The following is a 24,488-nucleotide window of genomic DNA, read 5'->3' as shown; positions in this document are numbered from 1 at the left end:
TAACAGTGTAGACATAATTCAGCAGGCAAATTGGTTGATGCTAAGTGCATCTCAGATGTTTTTGATTTCTAGCATGCTTTCAAAGTAACGTGGGAATTATGGGAAGAAAAATATTTCCTTAACATTGCTAAGAGAATAACCAATTGGTGTTTTTATTGTTTCATCTCTAATTGTATTGTGTTACTGCTTACTTTTCCTTTTTACAACCCTTTGCGCCATTCTTGCCACTAATTTATAACACCATTCTATGATAAAGAACTAGTGTATAAAGGACTAGTGTTACAGAATTGGATAGGTTTTGTAGAGCTACACATCAAGATACATGCAGCTGCTATAAAAAGCCAAAGAAACTCAATTGCAATTTTATTGTCCAGTTTGATAGATTTCCTGCCACCTTTGTAGCAGGGAAGCTGTTTGTCACTGTAACCCTCTCCTCCAACAGCTGCACGTTTTATAAGCAGCAACGGCTTTTCTAGCATAATTGCACAACATTGGTTTCCTTGCACTCAGAATTTAGAAGGTGTGTGTAACCTTTTTTAAAGCCAAATTTCTTAGAATTACTCGTGTACTTTGCTCGTTTCTGTATTACTTCTTTTTTGTTTTCCAAGTACTACCATAGTGTATACAAAGATGTTTAATGTGTGGCTTCTAGTTCAATAAAAATGTTAATGAAAAAATTAAATCACAGCTCCAGTTTGTTCTAACCAGCCAGTGCTGAATTTATGAAAGTGTCTAAGCAGGTCTGCTTTTTAAACATTGTAACCATGCTAGCTAGGCCTTAGATTTTGTCTGCCTAGCCATGTTACTTTATAAAAAGGACCAATGATTTGGGGATTAATAATAGGAAACAAGTAAAGAATGGTGGACAACTTGCGTTTTTTGACCTCTCAGCTTCCCCAAGTTTTAAAAGACTATAATGATTTACACAGTATAATATGTTCCTAAATTATCTGAATGTTTTAAACTACTGGGGAAAACTAACATTTGCTTATTTTGGGCCCTTAAATACATTTTACTACTTTAAAGTTGCTTCATGTTACCATGTGATTTGGTTAAAGAAAAGATATTTGGGTAGAATCTTTTTTTTTTTCTTTAAGTAGCTCAAGAAATTTTCATTGAGTAAGACTTAAATTGTTAATATATGTAAGGTACAGTTTTATTGCTGTTTAAGTGGAAATTGCTGTATAAATGGAAAAATTGTGTTTACTGATCTGAATGGGAAGAAGTATAATCTTAAAACTTTAGTATTATGACTTCAACATGCAGTGTGTTCCTAAATAATTGTTAGTTTTCAGTCTAAGCAAGTACAGTTGTAATAAACACTGGTGAGTGTTAAGTAAATCGGTATGTTCTTTGGCGCCCTGCTCATTTGAGACAGGAGAAAAAAAAGTGTGTACAGAGTTTACATGTGTTATGTTTGCCTGATTTTCATCACTGTCAGATGAGGGAAGACCAGCAAAAGCCACAAAGATTAGGTGGTGGAGGAGTTAATATATGATGGCAATTTAAAAACTGATTTGCAAAGAAGTGAACATGGCTCAGTAGTTTTAGAAAGCAACAGGTCATCAGGATCTCTGGAGTCCAAATCTCTCTGGCATTCCTGAGTTATTGAGGATGGTTTTATCTTCATTTTTTCTCCCTATCTTGAAGAAGGTGGGGTCTCCCACAGTGTTACGTGCAGGCATTTTTGAAGGCTTCGGATGTTCTTCAGTCCTCTGAAAATTGTGTCTGCATTGCCCTGAGGGAAAGCGGAGGTAGCTAGCCAAGGGGGTCATTGTACTACTGCAAGGTTTTGGTTTTCAGTTGTGCTATGCCCAATGTATCAATGAAGCAAAGCTGGGGGGATGCAGATTAAGTAACACACTTGAAATGCTTAAATAAGGGCTTCATTCTTATGGTATAAATAGTTATATATAAGAAATTATTGCTCATCATAGATAGAAATGATTCTCAGGGAGGGTCACGTGACTTAAGTAGAGCAGAAGGAACTTGTAGACTAGAATATGCAGCCTCCTTTAAAGCTGTGTACCCTCTAAGATATGTGGCTATGACTCAATCCTTCACCTTTTCTAGGTGTTACCTTGTTAAGCTTCTTTTGTAGTAGGTGTGTGGGAAGACTTTTCCTAGTCAATGCCTATGAGGAGAAGAAAGTATTTTCATTATTCATCAGGCAGACTCGTCAGGAGGAGGGATCTGTACCACTGATGGGGTCTTATGCATGCAGCATGTATGGTTAGTGGGGAGCTCCTCCATCTCATTATTCACTCAGTTTGAGGGAGTGCAATGTCATGAATAAAGCTGCAGGATGCTCAAATTTGGCTAATTCAAACTGAAAGAAAAGTGAAATAGGGGTTGGGAATAGAGTGAGCAAGTTAAACTGAGAATTTATGAAGCAGGAAAGAACAGGATCAGCTGGGTAGAGGAAGCTGCACAGAGGCCTTAAGAGTGATAGAAATTTGCTACTGTTAGAGACGTGCCAGAGGTATGAAAAAGCAGAAATGGGGAAACATCTGCAGAAAGAAGTAATACATAAAAAGGCAAACAGCTATGAGAGAGTTTCCTAAGCAAAGATGACCTGAAGAAATAATGGATTCTCATCTGTGTAAGCTGATATAAAAATAATTGGAAGATGGGGATCTGTGTCTGCAGCATCAAGAATTGTTAGTGACCTCCTTTGCTGCTGCTGCAGAGTTTGAGGTAGACCTCCATACTTGCTGCTGCCTGTGTTCAGGTTGTGGCTGTGTTGCGTCTGTGGGGACTGAATTGGGCCTCTGGTCCATAGTTGAAATGGCAGATGTGGAGTTGCTGCTACAGGGCTGCCCACAGCACATGGAGACATTGGAAAAGGATGGCCAAAGAGAAAAGTGCACAAGACCTATAGTTGGGTGTTATGACAATGCAGAGCGGTAAACACTGACTTTAGTTGCAACATATTTTTTCTTAATAGCTAAATATCAAATGTGCACAAGGCAGAATTTGACTGTCTACTGAACTGTAGCAATGGTGGCAGAGATTGGGACAGAGAGGAAATATATACCTTGAGAGGATAATGTGCTCATGTCTTGCAATTTAAACAAATTCAAAGCAATAGTTGCATTGGTGAAAATGATCAAATACATGTTTGGTATGCTGTTTCAATTTGTTATTGCATGGTGATGTAACAGTAAGCTATACCTTGACTTGATTTGAAAATAAAACACTGCCAACATACATAAAAGTATCTCTCAGATAAGCAAAGAGTTTTATGAATTATGTTGACTAGCACTTGCTTTCTTATTCTAGAAATTATTTGTGTGCATATTTTTTCCCAAACTGAGGAGAAAAAAGGCAAAAGTATTGCTAGTTAGATGAAAATGCAGGATGCAGGAACATGAAAGTGTCTTGATACAGTGTTCCCTCTCCCCCAGCCTTGTGTCTCAGTGAATGCTTTTTTGGTGGAAGCTTCAACTCCTTCTGAAACTTCTTACGTGTAGTGTCCTGCATAACATGTTAATTTGTTTTTCTTAGCTTTCTTCTGTGAACCACTCAGAAATAACCCAGAGATTCCTCAGGTCAGTGGGTTACAGACTGTAAGTCAGTCTATGGCGCACACAGTACCTCTGTATCTTTTGCTTCACTGAATTGAAAATTAGGTTTGATATCTTCAGATATTGGTGTCTCCCATCTAAACAAACCTGGTTTTGTTTGGAGATTAGTTTCCTCTTTTCAACAGTTAGTGTTGCTAGAGGAGAAGTGGAAAAACAGGTCAATAAAGTTCTTATTAAGACTTAAAAAGTCGTAACACTTTCTGGAATTATGAAGAGTTTATTGATGGTGTCAGCAGCACAGGAGCTGGTTTTCACTGAGCACACTCTGTAAGGCAACAGCAGCACTATATAATTGTCTAACCTGTCTGGCAGACATTCCCTTCCCTGCTCTCTACTCCTCCAGATTGCCCACCTGATAATGAAAAAAGGACAAAGTCTTAATGTATAGTTAAAATATTTTCCCTATGTTATTTAATGCAAATGTCAATCATCTTAACCTTTTTCATTGCTGTATGCTAATTTTTCTCCTTGGCAATTAGTAAATGTTGGATGTCAAATTAAGTTAAAATTAATGGCAGAGGCAAATGTTGCAGTTATTATCTCACAAGTGTCTTTAACTAGTAGTGCGTAGAGATTCATTCCAAACATTGCAAACAGCTATGGATTAAACATCAAATGATGGTGAAGATTAATGATTGGCCTTTTAGCTCACTAATTTAGAACCATTTCTAGTAATTAATTTTGTATTATCAGCTTTACAGTTGCAAATGTCTTAAGGAAAATAAAAAATGGCTTGACTTAAGTACATTTAAGGTTCTTCAAGCTAGCAGTTGTCTTGTTCTGTGCTTGCAGATCCTCATGTTTAATCATTAATACCTTTATATACTATCGTTGTCTACTTGTATTTAGTAATCATAACTTCTGCTTCATTTTGCACTTCCGTTGATACTGCTTATGTGAACCTTAGCTGTTTTCTTTGTAAGGTGTATTGTTTGGCTTTGTGAACTTGTGTGCTTTATAAGCGCCATGTTATGCAACAGAAGTGTAGGGGAAGAATTGTCCAGTGCCTCCTACAAAGCACCACTATTCCTTGGTTTCCAGTCAAACCAAATTACTAATTAATGTACTGAGCAGAGCTGTTTATATAGGCTTGTTGAAAAGGTGGATTTTACAAAGCAGTATTTGTTAAATTTGTTTTCTTTTTTATATAAATAAGAAGAACCCAAAATCAAAATCCATGTTTGAAAAATACTGTTTTAGGTAGTCTGTGTAATTTTGTGCATTGCTATTTTAATTTGAATTTTACTTAAAGGACAGTATTTAATAAATTAAATGACAAGAATTCTTCCTGATGTTTATAGTGGAAGTAGAAATCGCTATCCTTTTAAAGTGGATTTTGGCTTTTTTTGTGAACAATGTTCTCCTGTAGTTCTGTACTGGCTCATTTTCTTTACTAGTGTGTCTCTCCTTGCAGTTTTATGCATTGTTCTTAAATCAATGTAAATCCTTGTCAGATGGCTCTCGTATTTATTTGCTCTTAAGTTTACATTGCCCATCTGTAAAGATACATTGTCTGTATTGACCTTCTTGCCACTTTTTTTTTTTTTTTTTTTTTAAATTTGAGTAGTAGTGATTAACAATCCTGAAGAGCACCGTTGCCCTGTAATGACTTCCAAACCATTGTCTATGATGCAGACTGTGGAATTATATTGCATCCCTGTACCATACATTCATTGTATATTTAACTGTTGATCGTAGCTGAGCAAAGATCAACTTCTTGCAAAGTTGGTTGCATCTCTAACCTGTACAGTCAGTTGAACTCATACTTGTAACTTTCAACAGTCTTAGTTGGAAAAAACCCAACTACTCAGTTTGTAATTGATGAGTTACATGTTAGCATTAAAATTTAATATCTAGACACCTGTGGTGCCTATCTGACTTCAAGGAAGTGCATGTAGGTTATTAGGAAAAACAAAGCATGCAACAGGAAACTCTGAAGAGAAAAAAGAAAGTAGCATGGGAAGATTTTGAATAATGAATGAATAAGATAAGTATATATTCCTAATAAATACTGGGGGGCTTTGCTGAAACAGTGGATAGATTTTAGATAGTTTTGTGATTGTTTGGATTATAAAATATAGGGAGTCCTAGATCTAGATGAACTTTTCTTCCAGCACTAGAATTTTAAGTGTCTGTAAAATTAAATGAGAAGTTATGATGTGAAGGAAAGAGCTTGGAGGAAGGGGGAGTCCATTATAGGCAAGGAAGTAAGAGCTTAAGCTATTAAGAATAACTGAAATCTTGGCTATGGCATGTTTGTTAATGAGGCAGTGAAGTTGATAATGAGGGGCCAGAAAATTTGGATCTTTCAGTAATGTAGTATGAAGTGTGACATGCACATAATGATCTTGTTTAGGATCGCAGAGATGTGGCAGGATGGCTCCCACGACTTGAGTGATGTAATGAAGGGATACCAGCTCTTTAGGAATCGCAGACTGGGAAGATGAGGAATGGGAGTTGCCCTTTACGTGAGACAGCGGTAGGTGTGCATGGAGTTCTGCCTGGGGGTGAATCAGGGGCCAACTGAGATTAGGATTAGAGAGAGGACAGGTAAAGGTGACATTATAGTGGGCATCTGTTACAGGCTGCCTGACCAGAAAGAAGCAGCAGATGAGGACTTCTACAGACAGATAGGAGCAGCCTCATGTTTGCAGGCCCTGGCCCTCATGGGTCTGATATATGCTGGAGTGACAACACAGCAGGATAAAAGCGATCCAGAAGGTTCCTTGAGTTCATTGACAATTTATTCCTCCTCCAAGTGATAGAGGAGCCAATGAGGAGAGATGTTTTGCTGGACCCTTATACTCACCAAACAACAAGGGGCTTGTTGGGAACATGAAGGTCAAAAGCAGTCTTAGCTGCAGTGACCATGAGATAGTGGAGTTCAGGGTCCTGAGGGGAGGGAGGAGAATAAAAGCAAGCTCACAACCCTGGACTTATGGAGAGTGGATTTTGACTTGTTTTCAAGCAAGGTTGATCTAATGCTGTTAACAAGGTGATAAATTTGGTTAGGAAGAGAAAATACGAAGCTGCAATAGGGTTTTGTAAAGGGGATTGGCTTGGTAGCACACTAGAAAAAATTCAGCATTACAGAAAGAGAGTACATCACAGGTTATACAACCTGAGCTATAACTACCTGACCATTTCTCCAAAAGTAGTTGCCAGCATTGTAGAATATGTTCGTGGAGTAGAAAGTGAGAAGCCATAAAGCAGGTTGCTTTTACTCCTGCTTGTGAGTTTAATGAGACTTACACTGAAATGATGCATGAAAATATGGATGCTCACATATTAAAGATTTTTTGAAGAGCTGGATAGGTTGCAGGAGGAGGTCACACCAAGGATTCTAGTCCTTCAGAATGAAAAATCATTCTTTATAGATGGTCCTGTTTCTTTACCATCTTATGGGCTTTTAAAAACATTGTTATAGTATGTTAAACAAACCAACCGAAACAAAATAAACCTTGAAAACATGGCATTTCTTCCTCATTGAGGTGTTTTTGATAATTCAGCCATAATTAGTGACTAGAGATTGAAGCCTGACTTGACTTTCAAAATGAAGGATAATTTAAAAAAAAAAAAAAAAAAAGTGCATAGATTTGGAACAAATGATCCAGGGGAGATTTAATCTCTTGATTTCTAAAGCCAAGGCTGGACAACTTTCTGGATGCTGTTGTCCAGTTCATGTTACTGGGCTCAATGTGTAGGGAAGAGGGTTAAAATCAAGGGCTCTGTGGTAGATGATCTGATGTTACTTTCTGGCCTGAACCTCAGTGATTCCTTGAAGTGCTAGGGGAAAGCAGCTGTAACAGAATTGACGATAGGCTTTTAGAATGCATTTAAAGTTATATTCCGTGATGCTTGCAATTTGCTTTAACCAGGTTGGCAATTTATCAAAGCACTTAGGTAGCTAGGGCTGCCGGCACTTAGAACTTTATATTGCTGTTAAAGCTTGTGTTTTGTAAGGACCGGTGCAAGCAGCAAGTGTTGCTTGAAGAATCTCTTGCAACACTGTGAAAGTGCTCTCTTTGCAAGGTGGATTTAGTAACTGCCAGCCCTGCAAAACATCTCTATGATTTGTTCTATTAAGATTGAATTGTTGCTGTTATTGAACATGTTCTGTGAGTCATGTACTATAGTTTGAGCACTGAAGAAAATCATGCTTTGTAACAGGTCCCTCCAGCCACTGTCTTGTGATCATGTTAGTGTCATCGTGCCTATCCCCATCTGCACTGGGGAGAAATGGCAGCAGAAGTAATGGAATTTGACATACATGTCTCCCTCATTTGCCCCTTTCCAAAAAAAAAAAAAAAAAGTGCCACCTCATCTTCATCTTTGTCCTGCTTTGCCTTGGTTCAAGGAAGCTAGTGAAACAAGATTTTGAGTCTAGACCTGAGACTTGTTCAATGGTTTTGGAAGCAGCATAACCAGAGTATAATCCAGGTCTCATACTTGGATGTAGCTTAACAATGTTAAAAAAGTAAGTATGCAGTGGAGCTAAAGCCTGCAAATGCTTTTGAGTCATCATTTTCCCCCATGTATTTTTTCAAAATGAATGTTGCAATAACAAGTCTGATACTGCTGGCAGAAATGAGTAATGGTAGCTATGTCATCACAGATTTGTTACAGGTGTATTTGCATTGCATAGGTAATGTGTATATGTATTGTGGGTCAGTGTGCTCTCTGGGAAGTAAATATGATACACTTTGCTGAAATAAATGAACAGTATTTTTATTTGTTGAATGTCTTTTTTGATGGAATAAAACTTTTTAGTAGTTTCGGAAATGGAGGAAGGAACAGGGAGAGAGAGACGAGGGTAAGCTAGCTGGAGATAAGTTTAAGTTGTCATGATTTCTTCTTCAGAAAAGTAGTGATTTGACCAAAAGTAGCAGATTTGCATAATAATGTTTTTTAAAACAAATTATAAGGGCAAGGGAGAGCTTATTAGCATGATCTGTTTTGGGTTGCTTTTGACATCCAGACCTGGTACAGTTGAGGAAGGATTTCTAAACTAATAATGCCCCCACATGGCATATTTAGCAATACCCTAAAATCAAATATTTCGTATACCCATTGTGACAGATAGATGAACTTTCAGTCATTTGTAATCATTCGCACTTTTTTGTTTGTACATAACTGATTTAAAACTGGTACAAGAGGAGGAAGATATCCCAGTTTTATTGCTAGAGACTCAAATTTCAATTAAATCATCTTGAACAGATAACATGCTTCAGGTCATGTGTTAGAATAGTACACTGCTCTTACAGTACTTTAATTTATATTTGATTGATGGAGAAATTAGTATGTTAAAAAGCCAGTGTTAAATGTTAGTATGTTAAAAAGCACAACCTGCCAAGAATATTCCTTTTTATCTTTGTTCTTTCTTTGCTCCTCTCTGATTTGTTAACTGTAACTTCTATTACCTTTTTGACCTGTCAAGTTAGTTTTTGACTTACATGTATCGTCTTAAGAGAATATATTCCAACTGATTAATTGTCACTTTGAATACCATGTATGTGGAATTTTTAGATGAGATCCAAATGAATGAGGTTAGTATGTAAGAGGATAAAAAAATGTGCATTTGTATATTTAGTAGAACATACTGCTCAGCTTTGTCTATGGAAAATGTTTATCATAAATAAAATGGTTTAAAAAAAATAAAACTGTCAGCTGCAGCCTATAAGTTGGGAAAATTTTGAGAACTAAGCTTACAGATAAACAAACGCTTCTGTTATAGGAGATAAATCTAAATCCTAAATAGAAAGGTATGGATAAACTAAATTGAATGACAGCATAATAAAAACTTCAGTTAGTCTAGTGAGATTTTCTTTCAACACACAGCTATTTATTTGGGCAATTAGTTTTATCGGTATGTATATAAAGAATTTTTCTATCTGGGACTTCTTTTATATACTTAAAAACAATAATTTTTTTCAGCTTATCTGTAGGAAGGTCATCTCACTTTAATCAGATTGTGTAGCTTTTCTCACGTGCCTTTTAGACTGGGTGAATAGCATTCACCAGAAGAAAAATCCTCTGGAAAATTTTGGGTATCATTTGGAGGCCCTTAGGTGTTTGGCTACATTACATGCTTCTCTATCCTCTGACTTTGTGGGATTGTATCTTTTTTATGTAAGCTTCTTGAAAGTTTATTTATCCTTGTGGACTGTTGTGCATACTCAAGGTGCTAAAATGATGTGAAAGCTCACCTATAATAAGTGCCCCTGCTACTTCTCACTGTGTCCCCCCCTACAAAGAGATTGATGCTGTCAGCTATCTCAAATTTAGTAATTTTCTGGCTGCTATGCTGTCGCATTTTTATCTGCATTCTGTACAAATACATGAATGCAAATAGCACAGATAACTCTACTTAGAGATGACTGTAATTAGCCTAGGAAATAATGCAAGTGTTACCTATGAATATTAAACTTTAAACATTTTCACTTCTTTTACTAGAAGTAGTCTTTAAAACTCTGAGTACTTCTAGTAAACATTTAATTTCCTGTCCTTAGGATCAGTCTAGGATTTTTTTTATTCTGGCATTACTTCTTCTTTTTCTTTTTCTTTTTCTTTTTCTTTTTCTTTTTCTTTTTCTTTTTCTTTTTCTTTTTCTTTTTCTTTTTCTTTTTCTTTTTCTTTTTCTTTTTCTTTTTCTTTTTCTTTTTCTTTTTCTTTTTCTTTTTCTTTTTCTTTTTCTTTTTCTTTTTCTTTTTCTTTTTCTTTTTCTTTTCTTTTCTTTTCTTTTCTTTTCTTTTCTTTTCTTTTCTTTTCTTTTCTTTTCTTTTCTTTTCTTTTCTTTTCTTTTCTTTTCTTTTCTTTTCTTTTCTTTTCTTTTCTTTTCTTTTCCCCTTTCCCCTTTCCCCTTTCCCCTTTCCCCTTTCCCCTTTCCCCTTTCCCCTTTCCCCTTTCCCCTTTCCCCTTTCCCCTTTCCCCTTTCCCCTTTCCCCTTTCCCCTTTCCCCTTTCCCCTTTCCCCTTTCCCCTTTCCCCTTTCCCCTTTCCCCTTTCCCCTTTCCCCTTTCCCCTTTCCCCTTTCCCCTTTCCCCTTTCCCCTTTCCCCTTTCCCCTTTCCCCTTTCCCCTTTCCCCTTTCCCCTTTCCCCTTTCCCCTTTCCCCTTTCCCCTTTCCCCTTCCCTCCCCTTCTTTCCTCTCTCTCTTTCTTTTCTTGACGGGTACAGAAAACCTTGCTTTCAGTTGAAGTGATCTCCAATGTGAAATTGTTTTCCATCATCAGGACAATATCCAATATAAATTTGTAGTATAACTTTGCGATTTGAGCAATGATTTTTTTTTTTTTTCCCCCAGAGAAAATGGTAACTAATATATAATTTTAATGTACTTTCACCTCTGTTCCTTTAGGTAACTTTTGAAATGCACAAAGAGAGTCTTTCTCAAATGTACAGGGAGTACCAAGGGAAAGGAGGTGAAGGGAATGGAATACGTTCTTCAACTCCAATTAGAACAATCTCTGGAGTTAGCGAAGAAGCTGAAACCAAGGGAAAGCAACGATGTTTGGAGTCAAAAGAAGATGCTACTGCTTCTTCCTGCATTATTGATGATGATACGGACTGCAGGACTGAAAAAAAAGAGGCAAATACCTCATCAGATGGTGACCAACAAACTTATTCAGTATCTAATCATAGGGAGGAGTTAGAGGGGGAAGACAGGGACACTACAAACAATTTAAAAGCAGTGTCTTCTGCAGAATTTTCTCCAGAATCAGAAGCAATAAAACACAGTGTTTCAGAAATTAGTACTGGAATAGCTGAAGCAATTGAAGATTCTCCAAGCAAAGCTGATGAGCTGGTGGAGGAAACAGTAGCTCTCACTGCTGCTTCTTTAGCAATGCAAACTACTTTGGAAGGAGGAACTCCTGAAAGTCCAGAAAGACTGGAAAAATCAACAGTGGAGGTGGAAGATGAAGATGACTTTGTTGATTTGAAAGAGGAAAGTAGTATGCCTTTATCTCCGAAAGAGTTTGCAGAAACGAACAAGGAATGTAGCCCTAATGAAAGAGAAGTGACAAAGCAGGAAAAAGCAATAGAAAAGCAACCTGAATCTGTGCCTTTAAAATCTGAAGATACTGAAGATGTGGATGGCAAAATACAAGAAGTGACTTCTTTACCAGAAACAGTGAGTTCTGCAGTTCAAGAAGTAGCAACTCAACCGGGTTCAGAAGGGAAAAGGAAGCTGGAAGAAAAGATTAGTGAAACCAAAACAGCTGAAGAAAATGCAAATGCACATGTGTCAGAGCCTGCTGGACCCTCTGACAAAAGAATCGCCAAGCTGGATGTTTCCAGTGTTGCATCAGATACAGAAAAACTGGAACTGAAAGCTAACGCGTGTCTAGAAGCACCTCTGCCCCCCAGATCCATACCTGAGGTAAGTGATACCTGTCCTTCATCTGTCTAGCCCCTACGTATTTTGGGGATTTTAACGTGTGTGGTTTTTCTGAGTTATCTAAAGAATACTTTCAGCCCTTGATTAAAATAGACATAACTCTTACTGATTTGTGTATACTGAGAAGTCTCTAAGATTTTATTCTTTGTATATCTGCTCATGGAGACTGAGTATTTAGCTAGATGGACACTTCACCTGGGTTGGTACTTCTGTTCTTAAGTTTGAAGAGGATTTTGTCTAGAATTTCTTCTGCTTCTTTACCCAACCTCCCTTTTAGTCTTTTCAGTCTGGTCTCGTATAATCTCAACTCTTAATAATTAATGAGAAGGGAACATTGCTTGTGCAAAAATTAAATAACACTAAGTTTCTTTCATATCCTGATGAAATTTGTGAAAATATTTTTACACTAGCTACTCTGCAGGAGGTACACAAAATACATATATATGTGTGTGTGTGTGTGATTGTGTATTTGAAACTCTAAAATTTTATAGGATTGTTACTCTATCACATCAGCCTACGTTTTTTTATGCAAGTGTAATTTCAAGCTGGGCTTCTGTTGCATGCTGTGGTGCTCCACCCCTCTAGTCTTTACTTTCTAACTCAGCTTTTCATGGTTAAATAGTCATGTATCTGAGTAATTCCCTTCTGCAGAGATACCTGCTAATGGATGCTCTTCATTCTGCACCATTCTTCCTTAAAGGAGGAAAACCACTGTCTACAGCAACATATACTCCCTCTGTGGTAAGGCTGGGTTGCTGCTTGTGTACGCCTAGACAGATAGTGCAGATGTAGACTAGTTTGTAGGTTTGGTATATCCAGTAAATAGCATTTGTGTAATAGTTTTAGCTTTATTTGTAACCACAGACACAGTCTAAACTTGTTGAATATCTAAAATCTCAAGTCTATTAAATGCATTTCAGTGTATGCCATGGAAACTAATAACCAGAGTGTGGGTTTTGGTTATTTTTTTGTCTGCAAACTGTATTCAGACCTCAAGGCAGCAAGAGTCTTCAGGACAAGGGCTAGCTGCTACATCAGATAGGCAGAGAAGAGACTCTAGGTCAACTGTGTTCCGTATTCCTGAATTTAAGTGGTCACCGATGCATCAGCGCTTGCTCACAGACTTACTCTTTTCCATAGAAACAGATATACAGATGTGGAGAAGGTAAATTTCTATGCTTTATATGGAAAGATCTAGACTGACATTTCAGTTACAATTAAGTTTTTGTTGAAACTGCATCAGAGTTGCTCTTTGACTTTGTGTTTTGCATATCTAGTATTTTACTCATTTAGTAGCCTTACTTATATTGTGACCTATACCCAAATATTCTCAGATTTTATTTAGACATAAATGTATATTGGTTGAGGGCCTGCATATATTTTGACTGAAATCCTGACTACATTTAAGTCAATAGCAGTCTTGCTGTTGATTTTAATTGGACTATGATTTTCATGTTCCTAATATATGTAAGGGCCTGCATCTTTTATTATTAAATATGGGCCAAAAACCCAAATCTATCCCAAATGGTATTTGTTACGTCTGCATTTATGCACAGTATGTTGCTGCTTTGATAGGGTTTTGTGTACACAGAGATGCTCTTAATGCATTTAAATTGCATTTAGTTTACTTTATTATTAAATGCATAAGATGCATTTAAAAGTTAACTTGTAACAGGGATCTGGAATGTAATCATCAAGATGAATTTGGTAGAAAAAAAAACCAACTTTGAAAACAGTAGTAAGTCTGCATTTTAATGTTAAGATTTAATAACTTAAATAAGAGCAGTGTCTATTATTAGCTTGTTGTACTGAATGTAAAATTTAAATTGAACCATAGAGCTGTACTGGCCCAATAAAAAGGAATGTAAGGATGAAGAAATGGAGTATTTAACTAATTAAAACAATTTAAACTGAGGTGAATTTTTCTCTGACTATAATTTCTAGGATGTGATTGAATTAACCTCTCAGGACATAATCAGTTATAGCTAAAATATGCTTTTAGTTTAGGATCTGTTTTCAAAATCCATTTCCATGTTTTTCATTTAAGTTTTTGAGTTTTGTTGATTTTTATTTTCTCTGAGAAACACTTAGTATTTGCTTTATTTTTTCAAAGATTTAAGTTCAAATCTAGTTCACACTTCCAGGAGACTTTATTGTATTGCCTGATATAGTGACTTTTGCTATAGTGAGTAATCATAGACTAGCCTATAAAGTATCTTTATCCAAACGATGATTAATACACATTGTGATGTTTTTAGCAAACTATGATCTGGAGAGGTTTAAGAACAGAAAGGAAAGGTAGTTTTAGATTTAGATTAAGGTGCATTAGTTGACCTGTACAGTCATGTGATATTTGCTGCCCCACTGCTGTCTGGTTTTAGTTTTATGAAAGAATCAAGGTGCTAAAATACCACAAAAATAAAGCTGTGTTCTGAATGGTTTTTTTGGACAGCCATTCTACAAAAACTGTGATGGACTTTGTGAACAGCAGTGACAATGTCATATTTGTGCACAACACAATTCACCTCATCTCTCAAGTGATGGACAACATGATCATGGCTTGTGGTGGTATTTTGCCATTGCTTTCTGCTGCCACATCTGCTACCGTAAGAAATTTTTTTATTTTTAAAATTTATCTCTTGTGGGAGGATGCTGTTCTTTATGCAGTGTATTAACTATTCTGGCTGTCCTTTTGGGAAACAGGAATGTGTGCGGGACATTTCCACAAGCATCTCTTCCCTGCCTTTGCTACCTCCATGCTTTCCCTAAGATAAATAGGGTGCCTGCCCTCTTTGCCTGAAGACAAAAAGAAGTCGCCTAGCTTTGTTGTCCCACAGTGGTCTGGAATGGGATTAAATCCCAATACTAATGATTGTTCCTAGAATATGACTAATTACTACTTTTTAGTGTGACTGAAAATGGACTTCCAGCATATATTTTTCTTCATTTAAGTTGTAGGAGTATCACCTTTGTGAAGAACTAAACATTGCTTTCAATTTTACTCTGTGTAGCATGAATTGGAGAATATCGAGCCAACTCAAGGACTTTCAGTAGAAGCATCTTTAACATTTCTCCAGAGATTAATCAACCTTGTAGATGTGCTAATTTTTGCAAGCTCTCTTGGTTTCACTGAAATTGAGTCTGAGAAAAATATGTCTTCTGGAGGAATTCTGCGACAATGTCTTCGTCTAGGTAAGCAAATAAAACCACTAAATGAGCATAGGAGCTTGCTGTTACTAAATAGTTAGCAACTGTTAGCTTTATTTTTTTTTTCTGTCCTTTTTTTTCTTAAATCAAGATTAAATTTAGTCAAAGAGGCATTGGTATCTTTTACTGTTTTACTGTTACTTTATTCTGCAATGCATATAGAAGGGGTTCTTTTACTCTTTAAAAAGTTTAAATAAAATAAGCTATTAAGTTTTGTAGCCTGACTGTTATGGATGCATGTTTTTACTTTATCCGTGAAGATATTTCTTTTGCCAAAGTTCCCCAAATAGTCAAGGCTGAGAATATAGTAGCTTTAAGAAAAAGAAATCTTGTACTATATACAAAACCAAGAACCTTTACAATACATTGAAAAGAGGTTTAAATCTTGAGGTCAGTAGATGAAGGTATGGTGAAAACTAGAGAAGTGAATTTCTAAAGAGTAGGGTTCAAATTGGGCAGAGTTGTATCCAGTGTTATAGTATGTTTGCATCAAATTGGATTGAAAGAAAGTTGTCATTACCTAACAAAGTGATGACTCTTCTGGAAATGAGAAGATACAAGATCATAACTGGGTTCAGTTAGTTAATGCAGGAGGAGAGTATTCATGCTAGTTGCATGCTGTAAGACTTTTTGTGATGAAAAGTTTAATTTGCATGAGTGCCAGAGCAGCTCAGAGCCTCAACAGTAACTAGCCTTCCTCTCCCTTTCTAGGCAATTAAAACTTTGTGCAGGTAGAACAAGATTTATGGGATGCAAACAGTTATAGAGGTGGGGTTAGTTCTTTTTTCCTTGGAAAATAATATTAGAAGATGAAACAGGTACAATTGTGAAGCTAAAAAAATAAATCCTGTAACTTCAGAATATTTGGTCCAAGAGTAACAGAGCACTGTGAAGCAACCTTTGTTGTTTGTTTTGCTAGTGTATCACTTGTCTTTCTTCCTTGCTAGTCTGTGAAATTTAGCTGTCTTCTCCCTCCCTGCCCCATGGTTGTATGCATGGTAAAATTTCAATGGGGGATGCTAACTTACTCACTTGGAAGTATCCATTAGATATAGCATACATGTTCTAATAGTTTAGTATTAACTGTTAGTCATAATTTATTAAAGATTTTTGAGCATTGTTCTGCAACTATTTAAAATTTATGGAAGCAAAATATTCTCTTACTGATGTACTTCAATATTTTAATTTAAGTGATAAACAGAAATGTATGATATATCTCTGTAAGGGACACGAACCGTACTATTTCCCGGAGTAATTCTTAACATTTCTTTTCCCTTCAAGTATGTGCCATAGCAGTAAGGAATTGCTTGGAGTGTCAGCAGCATGCACAGATGAAGCCTATTGGAGACATTGGGAAGAACCAAAAAGCACTGCAGGGTTTTGTAGGAACAGGAAAGTCTGCAGCAAAGGCAAGTATAAGACACATTCAGCAACACAAAAGTCAATAATTATTACTCTGTACAGAAGGATAAGTTTTTAAATTTATACCTGCACCACTGAGACTTTCATAGAGCTGAAGGGCACGAATACTGGAAATCCTGAAGTAGTGAATTTAACACTTACATATTTAACCTTCCACAGTGAAATAAATCTGTCACAAGAATTTGGCAGATATTTTTTTTGTTGAAGATGAAATGCATATCTGATCTTTGTGCTCTGGTTATGACAATATGATGTACAGTGGATGATTGTACATGCTTAAAGATTCTTGGCTGAATGCTTTTAAAAACAGAATCTGAAACAATTGCTTTTTTTTTTTTGTGAGTAGAGTCCAGTGGACATTGTGACTGGTGGTATTTCTCCAATACGAGACCATGACAGACTTTTGCAGGATATGGATATTAATCGACTTCGAGCAGTAGTGTTCAGAGATATAGTAAGTTACAAATAATGTTGTTTTATTTGTAGCTAGATTTCTGCATATATCTGTTTGCTGAACACTTGCTATGTATTACACAGTTTGGGTACACTGAGTTTGCAAAAACAGAATACTGCTTACAGTAGTTAGGAACACATAGTACTCTGCAGCTGTTGTAGTGTTTGTGATTGGAAAGAGGGAGAGGTGAAAATCACTGCCTGCCGATCAGGCTTTTTGGTATGTTCCTAAGAGCTGATTCTCTGGAATTCTGCCTACTGTATATTAAATATGTTATGTTTAGTACAAATATATGCTTTCACATGCTGTCCATAGACAAACTGTTTATGTAGACTATGTATCATAAAGATGCTTATGTATACCTTTTGAAAAATTATTATCTTTCTAGCTAATTAGAAATTAGAGATCATCTCTAATTCCTTTACTTCCCTTCAGAGGAAACAATTTGTGTGTGTGTGCCGTAAATATATGCATATGTTTTTTAGTCTTGAATTGACTAAAAATATCTTATCCCTATGTCAGCAACTTTGTAGCTGATATTGAGGAAATAGAGATTGATTGCTTAAAAAAACCCCCTCTGTAAGCAAATACAGCGGCTATAATGGTTATGAGTCATTGGTGGCCACGAGCTTGGACATTAGAACTTAGTTTTCAATGATTGCACTATTTAGCAAGTATAATGATTTACACAGTGACTTTTGTTCTATCCAGAATAGTGAAGGACCTTTGGTTTTTATCTTTAGAGCAATTATTGATTGAAACAACCTTCTTTCAACCCCTGCTTCAGTATCAGTATGCAAAAGAGTAACAGGAAGTGAATCTTCCATACTTGTGGCAACTAAAATAATCCTAATGATGCAGTCTTCAAAATCAAGCGCATTTTGTGTACTCATTTTTTTTCTTCAAAATAAAACCAATATACACACACAGCCTCTGCTTTTTTTTTTTTGCATATCTAATCCAACCAGGTTTTCTGTTTAACAAATAAACATAAAATGATGCAACAACTCTGCTTTTTGGCTACTGTGTTGAGCTGTGGCGAAGAAGTAGACTTTAAAAGATCTGTTTTGGAATAGTTTTTATCTGAGCTGCTATACTTGTGTATATATATTTTATGTTTGATTTGCGTGCAGTTTCTTACATTGTGTTCAGCGCATAGAATTGTGATTGGCATGATTTAACCAAGTGTGGGAGGAGCTCAGATGGATTCCACTTAACCACCAGTAGTAGTACTTCCAGTAGTATATGAACTTTATTTCAAGGAGTTCTACAAACACAGCAAAAAAAATAAGGAAGGGGTAGCGCTAATTCACTGGATCACAACTTTATTAAGTACAAGAGGAAATTGTCTTGCAAAAATTCATCTAGCAAGAAAATTCTTTATACTCCTTACCATCGTTAGGGACTTCTATCAGTCTCGCACTGTGCTTGCCAGATGCTAATCTGTTATTAGCTTACTTTCTGTCTTTTCCTATGAAAGCTGAGGATTTAGGTCGAGCTGAAGGGAATATAGGTTGTTTCTTCAGTGTAACAGGTAGGATCCAGTGATGTTATTTTGTTCTTAATAGAGAACAACTCATAAGCTTCTCCCAGTATAGCTTATTAAAGTACTCTTCATGGAATGTGGGGCTTCAATAGGCACTACAATCATGATAAAATTAGCTTTATAGTTTAACTTACTTTCCTGAACTGCTCAGACGGAAAAATTGAGTGCTACCTGAGCCCTTATGTAAATGAGGGGGGAAAAAGCCAAAGCCCAAACACCCTTTCTCTTACTGACTGGTCAGTGAGGATCCAAACAGTCAGTTCTCCTGTGATCCCAAAGTGTACAAAGCTTTTCTTCCTTTGACAGACAAAGGGAACAGGCTTAGGCTAAATTATAATGTCTAGTCAGATCTGGGACATGGCTCTTTCTTCTGTTTCACTAGGAGTGACTGAGTACTCTGGGGAGGTACCTGGCATAGTTCATATTAAGATCTGTTTTTAAGATTTTCTTAAAATCTCTTCTTAAAGTTACAGCTGTGATGCAAATGCATATTTTCCAATTCTTGTTTAAATTGTACATAGCAGAGTACATCCATCTGGACAATCTGATGATGAAATAAAACCTGGTTCTGGAATTTGTTCAACTTCCTTCATCAATATGTAATAGTTTGTAAATGCTTTTACAGTTTTGTTGAGTATGCTTGCCTCGTTGTACTTCACAACAAATACTGTTAATATCTTGGCACATTTGAGGAAATGTAATAGAGGAAACACCTGTAAATAAATAAAGGGGACCTAGTCCCTGCACTAATTTGAAGCGTGTAGTCAAAACACACCACCTTAGTCAAAGCTGTCATATTTATAAATGAAAAATGAAAGGCCTAATGCTACCTGAATACAATTGCTGTATTCCCTAGTTTTATAGGCGAGACAAACTGTGACTAGAGAATATTGTTCTTCCATTGTTGACATATCAGCTTACTCTAGGTCTGTTTATGGTAGCGCTGGGCATACTTTGCAGAAAAATAAACATGCTGCTGAAATTGTAATGGAAAAATCTGTGTGTGTGTCCCTTTTTTACAGGAGGATAGTAAACAGGCCCAGTTTTTGGCTTTGGCTGTTGTATATTTTATTTCTGTGCTCATGGTTTCGAAATACAGAGATATATTGGAACCCCAGAATGAAAGACAACCACCAAACCATAGCCAGTCATTCAAGGAATCAGAGAATGAAAATAATGAAACTCCAGCTACAGGTGAACCATTAATTATTTTGCCAAATGAAATAATGTGGCTTATGCATCTTAAAGTCCTGTAGAAGTCCATGTGAGATTGTATAGAAATATGCACATTGTAACCACTTAAATAAACAACATTACAGTATTCAATTTGCCTCAGTATTTGTGTGTATCTTTTTCTGATCTGAGAAGAACCTAATCGGTAGGTTGATTTTGCTGTGTAGAGGTGGTTAAACTCACTGAAGCAGCCAAGTATTCACGAATGCTTGTTGCAGAAATATTGCTGGTTTGCATAAGGTTAAGTATGCGTAAGCATAGACTGGCAGCTTTTTGTTTCCACTATGAGACTTTTTCTCCTATTCTTCTTTAGGCCAATCAATTAATTTTCATTCTTTGACTGTTGAGTCAATATCTTCTATTACCTTGTCTCAATTTTCATATGTTATAACTTTTCAGGCTTCTCAGAAGTTAGAAGGAAATTTTTCTGTTCTAAGTTTCCTATTAAATACTTGTAAATAGTATTAAATCTGTAGATAGGCGAGAGGAAATACTTATAGCTGTGTTATTTCACTTGTCACCTCTTGGTGTTACTTCTTTAGGAGCAATGTGGTGAATGCAGTTCTGTCTAATAATGAGCTTAAAATGTGTTTTCTGTGTTTGGTATGAACAGATGTGGAAAACCCATCTGCTGCTCTCGGCGCTTCAGCCTCCACTGAAGATTCAGAAAGTACAGCATCTGTACGAAGAAGGGATTCTGGTCTTGGGGAGGAACCAGCTTCAGGGCAAACAAACAATTCTGATAGTGTTGCTGAAGCAGGACCTCTGAATGTCAGCGCAGGTCCAGATGCAATCAGTGAAGTACTGTGCACACTCTCATTAGAAGTAAATAAGTCTCAGGAGGGCAGAAATGAGACAGCAACTGAGGATAGTAAGCCTGTGACTTCTCTGCCAGCTGCAAAAAATGTCAATGTAAAGGACATCCTGAGAAGCTTGGTAAGCACACCAGCTGATGGAACTGCAGTGGACACTGCTCTTCTGGCACCAGCCTTCCTTGGAGCTCTTGGCGATGGAGCTGCTGAGCAGCCTGTACAATTCCATTCCTTTGACAGGTAACGTAACTTCTAAAATATTTGGGCTATTTAATCTTGCTTAAGATATCTGTAAGGAACAGAAAAATTCACATTTCAGTTCACCAGATCTCATGTACAGTGTTATCTAGTACATAATATAATCAAAATGCTTTGATTTACAAGCAGAACCTTTGACTACAAAGGCCACTGACATCACGTAGTTTCATCATGAGGGTACACTCTGCAATTCATGGGATGCTATGTTATGCTACAAAAGACTGTGGAAATGAAAAATGACTGGTGATTGGCTTATACTTGAAGCCAGCACCTCTTTATAAGAGTTACCTCTTCTGTCTCCATACATGTTGCAGCTCAGAAGCAATATGGTAAGAGGGCTAATAAATTGCCTAGAAATGACTGCAAGAGTAAAGAAAAGATTTAGGGTGTAAGCTGGTCTTTTGTCTCTCCTGTTCCTAACTGCAGCACTTGCAGATGAGTGCTGTTGTACTGTGCATATCTAGTCAGTTTTAAAGGACTTGGAATAAAATGGACGTTAAACAACTTAATGTGTCAGTGTGTAGCTTAGCTTATGTATTGATCACAAAGCTGTGTCTAGTTTCTGTTACTGTGGGCCTGCAAAAGAATACTGGTTTTATAATAGTTACAAATGGATCAAAACCAATGGACTAATCTTCTAGGTGCCCTTCTACCTATAGAATGCTCCCATATTCACTTTTACCTCTCTGGGATTCCCCAAAACAACAAAGAACAAGAGAAAGAATCCCATAACACTTGCACTCCTGCCTCTAGAAAAACTTTTGCCATATCCAGAAATCCCGCAGTCAATCTGGTGCAAGGGGATCCCTTGTTACCACACCAGTATCTGATCCTCTGCTTATTCCTGAACTTCTTCTGGCTCTGATGTCTTTATAGTCTGTGGCTGCTTTGCTTAAACTAGCGAACTCAGACGACCCAAGAAAGGAGGGCTGCTCTGCCAGGGGTATGGATGCAGCTATCACAGGTCTTCTCAGCTCAGATTGCTGTGTCACTAACCGGGGAATGGGTCACTAACGGGGGTCGTGGTTGTCTGGCTAGATTAGACACAGATGGTGTATGCTAGCCTTTGGCTCCCTTGCTCTTGTCTCAAAGAAAATACTGTGTTCTGCTTGTGATGCTAAACAGGAGGACTTGTTTTGGGAGCAGTAGGAGGATGGAGGCAGAGGGGGAAAGCTGGGAAAAGAGTGATGCTGAATTAGAACTTGTCACGCCTCTCTCCCTGCCGCTGCCCAGCTGCTTTTAGCACTTCCCCGTTGAGGCCTATCATTGCTCTTTACAGCAAGTAGGCAGTTGATGTGAAATAGCATAATGTTTTAGTTTGTGACTAATGTTTTTCCTCAGGAAATTCTTATTGTTCATTGCTGAGTGGTAGAGATTTGAACCACAAAAGAACATCTGTCTGGAGATCTGGTACAGAATTGCATGTTGCATTTAGGAATTATTTTTTAGCTACTGCTAAAACTGAAGATTTGCACTGCCTGTGCAAATCTAGTCTGAATTGGTGTAAAGCAGGTTAACTAGACAGGACGTAATTGGGCACTTTCAGTCCTGATATCTGACCTAGGAAGATTTCACCTACAAAACCCTCTTATCAGAGGGAACTGTGTGATTTAATTTGATAACATGTACAGTAATGAAATACTGGGCATTGGTAGCAGCCCTTCAGTCACTTGCAACTCTGTGTTCTTTTTTCTGTATAATTACAAAGTCACTCAAATATATATAAAAAAACTTAAATTGCAATGTGTTTTGTATAGCAAGTCACTGAAAAGTTGAACTACTTGCTCTTTTGCCCTTTTACTTTTCCAGTGCTGCACTGTCCCAGATAGAATCTGCTCTCCTTTTCCCAACTCCGAAGTGTCAGCCACTTTTGTAACCATAGCTCTCAACTTTCTCTCACTTAACCTTGAGACATAATTACTATATCAGACACTGAAAGGAAGCTAGCCTGGTGAAGGAATATATACAAAGGAGTGAAAGGGGTGCGTGGACTGAAGCAGTAGACAGCACCATGCTTATGAATAGAAGAGCAGGGGACAAGGGGTTTTGTAGGGGTTTGTGTAGCTATCTGGACTGCTCCACAGTGCTAACTTGCGGGTATTAGTTTCCTATGACTTTTTGTGTTTAGTGGGTGGGGCTAAATATGTGAGGAAAAAGTCATTAACTAGTATAAAATATTTCAGCAGTTGCATGTGACCTTGGTATGTCAGCGGCTCTGTGTTTCTAGGTGGCTTAATTTTTTATTTCCTTCCTTTTGTGGGTATGTCAGGTAGACAAAAGTGTACTTAATGATGTAGAAGTCTTACCTCTAGTCAATTGTCATCTGGTAGTGACATGCAATATCTTGCATATATGGTAAATATGTCGGTCTATGATAAGGCATGTTGCTAACTAGATAAATTGGTTAATCAGAAAGGCAGAATAACTGTGTATAGGAGAGATTTATATTTAAAATTATATAGACAGGAAAGTTTCTTGACCACTTGAAGGTGTCTGTATCTTCATATAGTGCGACTCTGCTTAAAATAGAAGATTAAGCTCTGAAATGACACCTAGTGACAGCAGCGGGAAGGAATTGTACCAAGGAAAGAAAAACCTGTTTACAAGAAACAGTAATAGAGTTGGAAATAGTAGCTCTTATCTCTGGGGTAGACAAAAATACTGAGGTACATTGGGAAAGTTTGGAAAAACAGTTTTTGGGGTGTTCTCTTATTTTCTGTGTCTGGTTTCCATTTAATATATTTTTTTGCTGACAAACACAAGTTCTGTGAGTTAACTTTCTTTTTGCCTTTTAAAGACACTTTGTTAAAAGTTGTTCCTATGTAGCAGTTTACCAGTGGGGTATCTCTGGGAATTTCAAAGCATCTCTCTGATCCTGCATTTATCTCAGGAATGCTGTGTCAGAAATCAAAACTCTCCTCATATCTTAAGGATTATCAACTTCCCAGCCATAGCTGGAGAGTATACAGTAACAGCTATGTGAGTGAAACCTTACTGAAAGGCTGCCAGGTTGCAAGCCTTTGCAAACAACTAGGTGTATGTGTTCGTTCCCATGCCAAAAATCTTCCCCTTATCTTAAGTGAAGATGCAATCTTGTGATTAGTGGGTGCCAGGGGTTTATCATGATAAAGTTCAAGGCTTGCATTAGCTTTTTCCCAAGATCCACAGGGACATGAATTAATGTTCCTATTTCAGTGTGTCCTAGAACAGCAGTTTTCTTATTTAGTAGTAATCTTGTAGAAAAAAAAAAAAGGGGGGGGGTGGGGGGTGGGGAGGAGGCTAATGCAAGCAAATGTAAATAAAACAGAAATCAAAATAACCAAAGCTTAGGATAAAAAAAGGGAGATGATGTTTCTCTTCAGTTAGTCTAATAAAACCCATAACCTAGCACTTGCCACTTTTACTGTGCAATTTGAAATAAAACCTTGGTCTCTCCTGGCTTCTGCTCATTGTGGAAACTTCAATAAGCATGTCACTATAGGAAGCTGATGCTGAGGGTTCAGAGAATATAGGCTCTACAAATCATGGTCTTGTACCGTAGAGCTTAAATCTGCAGCTAAGCTGTAACTTACA

The 24,488-nt window shown here is 37.1% G+C and overlaps 1 protein-coding gene across 3 annotated transcripts in view; it reads left to right on the top strand.

The window, feature by feature from the left end:
- Positions 1 to 24,488, top strand: part of LRBA (LPS responsive beige-like anchor protein) — a 418,626-nt gene that overhangs the window by 69,681 nt on the left and 324,457 nt on the right. For all 3 annotated transcript variants that reach the window (XM_064450320.1, XM_064450319.1, XM_064450321.1), the window contains exons 23-30: positions 10,943 to 11,965; positions 12,973 to 13,148; positions 14,436 to 14,589; positions 14,995 to 15,175; positions 16,472 to 16,599; positions 16,959 to 17,066; positions 19,635 to 19,806; positions 20,459 to 20,897. In XM_064450320.1, the coding sequence (XP_064306390.1) occupies positions 10,943 to 11,965; positions 12,973 to 13,148; positions 14,436 to 14,589; positions 14,995 to 15,175; positions 16,472 to 16,599; positions 16,959 to 17,066; positions 19,635 to 19,806; positions 20,459 to 20,897 (2,381 nt within the window). The remainder of the gene's footprint in view (positions 1 to 10,942; positions 11,966 to 12,972; positions 13,149 to 14,435; positions 14,590 to 14,994; positions 15,176 to 16,471; positions 16,600 to 16,958; positions 17,067 to 19,634; positions 19,807 to 20,458; positions 20,898 to 24,488) is intronic.

The sequence above is a fragment of the Phalacrocorax carbo genome, chromosome 4 (genome assembly GCF_963921805.1).
Source record: "Phalacrocorax carbo chromosome 4, bPhaCar2.1, whole genome shotgun sequence".
NCBI classification, from domain to species: domain Eukaryota; kingdom Metazoa; phylum Chordata; class Aves; order Suliformes; family Phalacrocoracidae; genus Phalacrocorax; species Phalacrocorax carbo.
The sequence above is the reverse complement of the archived record's forward strand: the minus strand, read 5'-3'. Positions and strand labels throughout refer to the sequence as shown.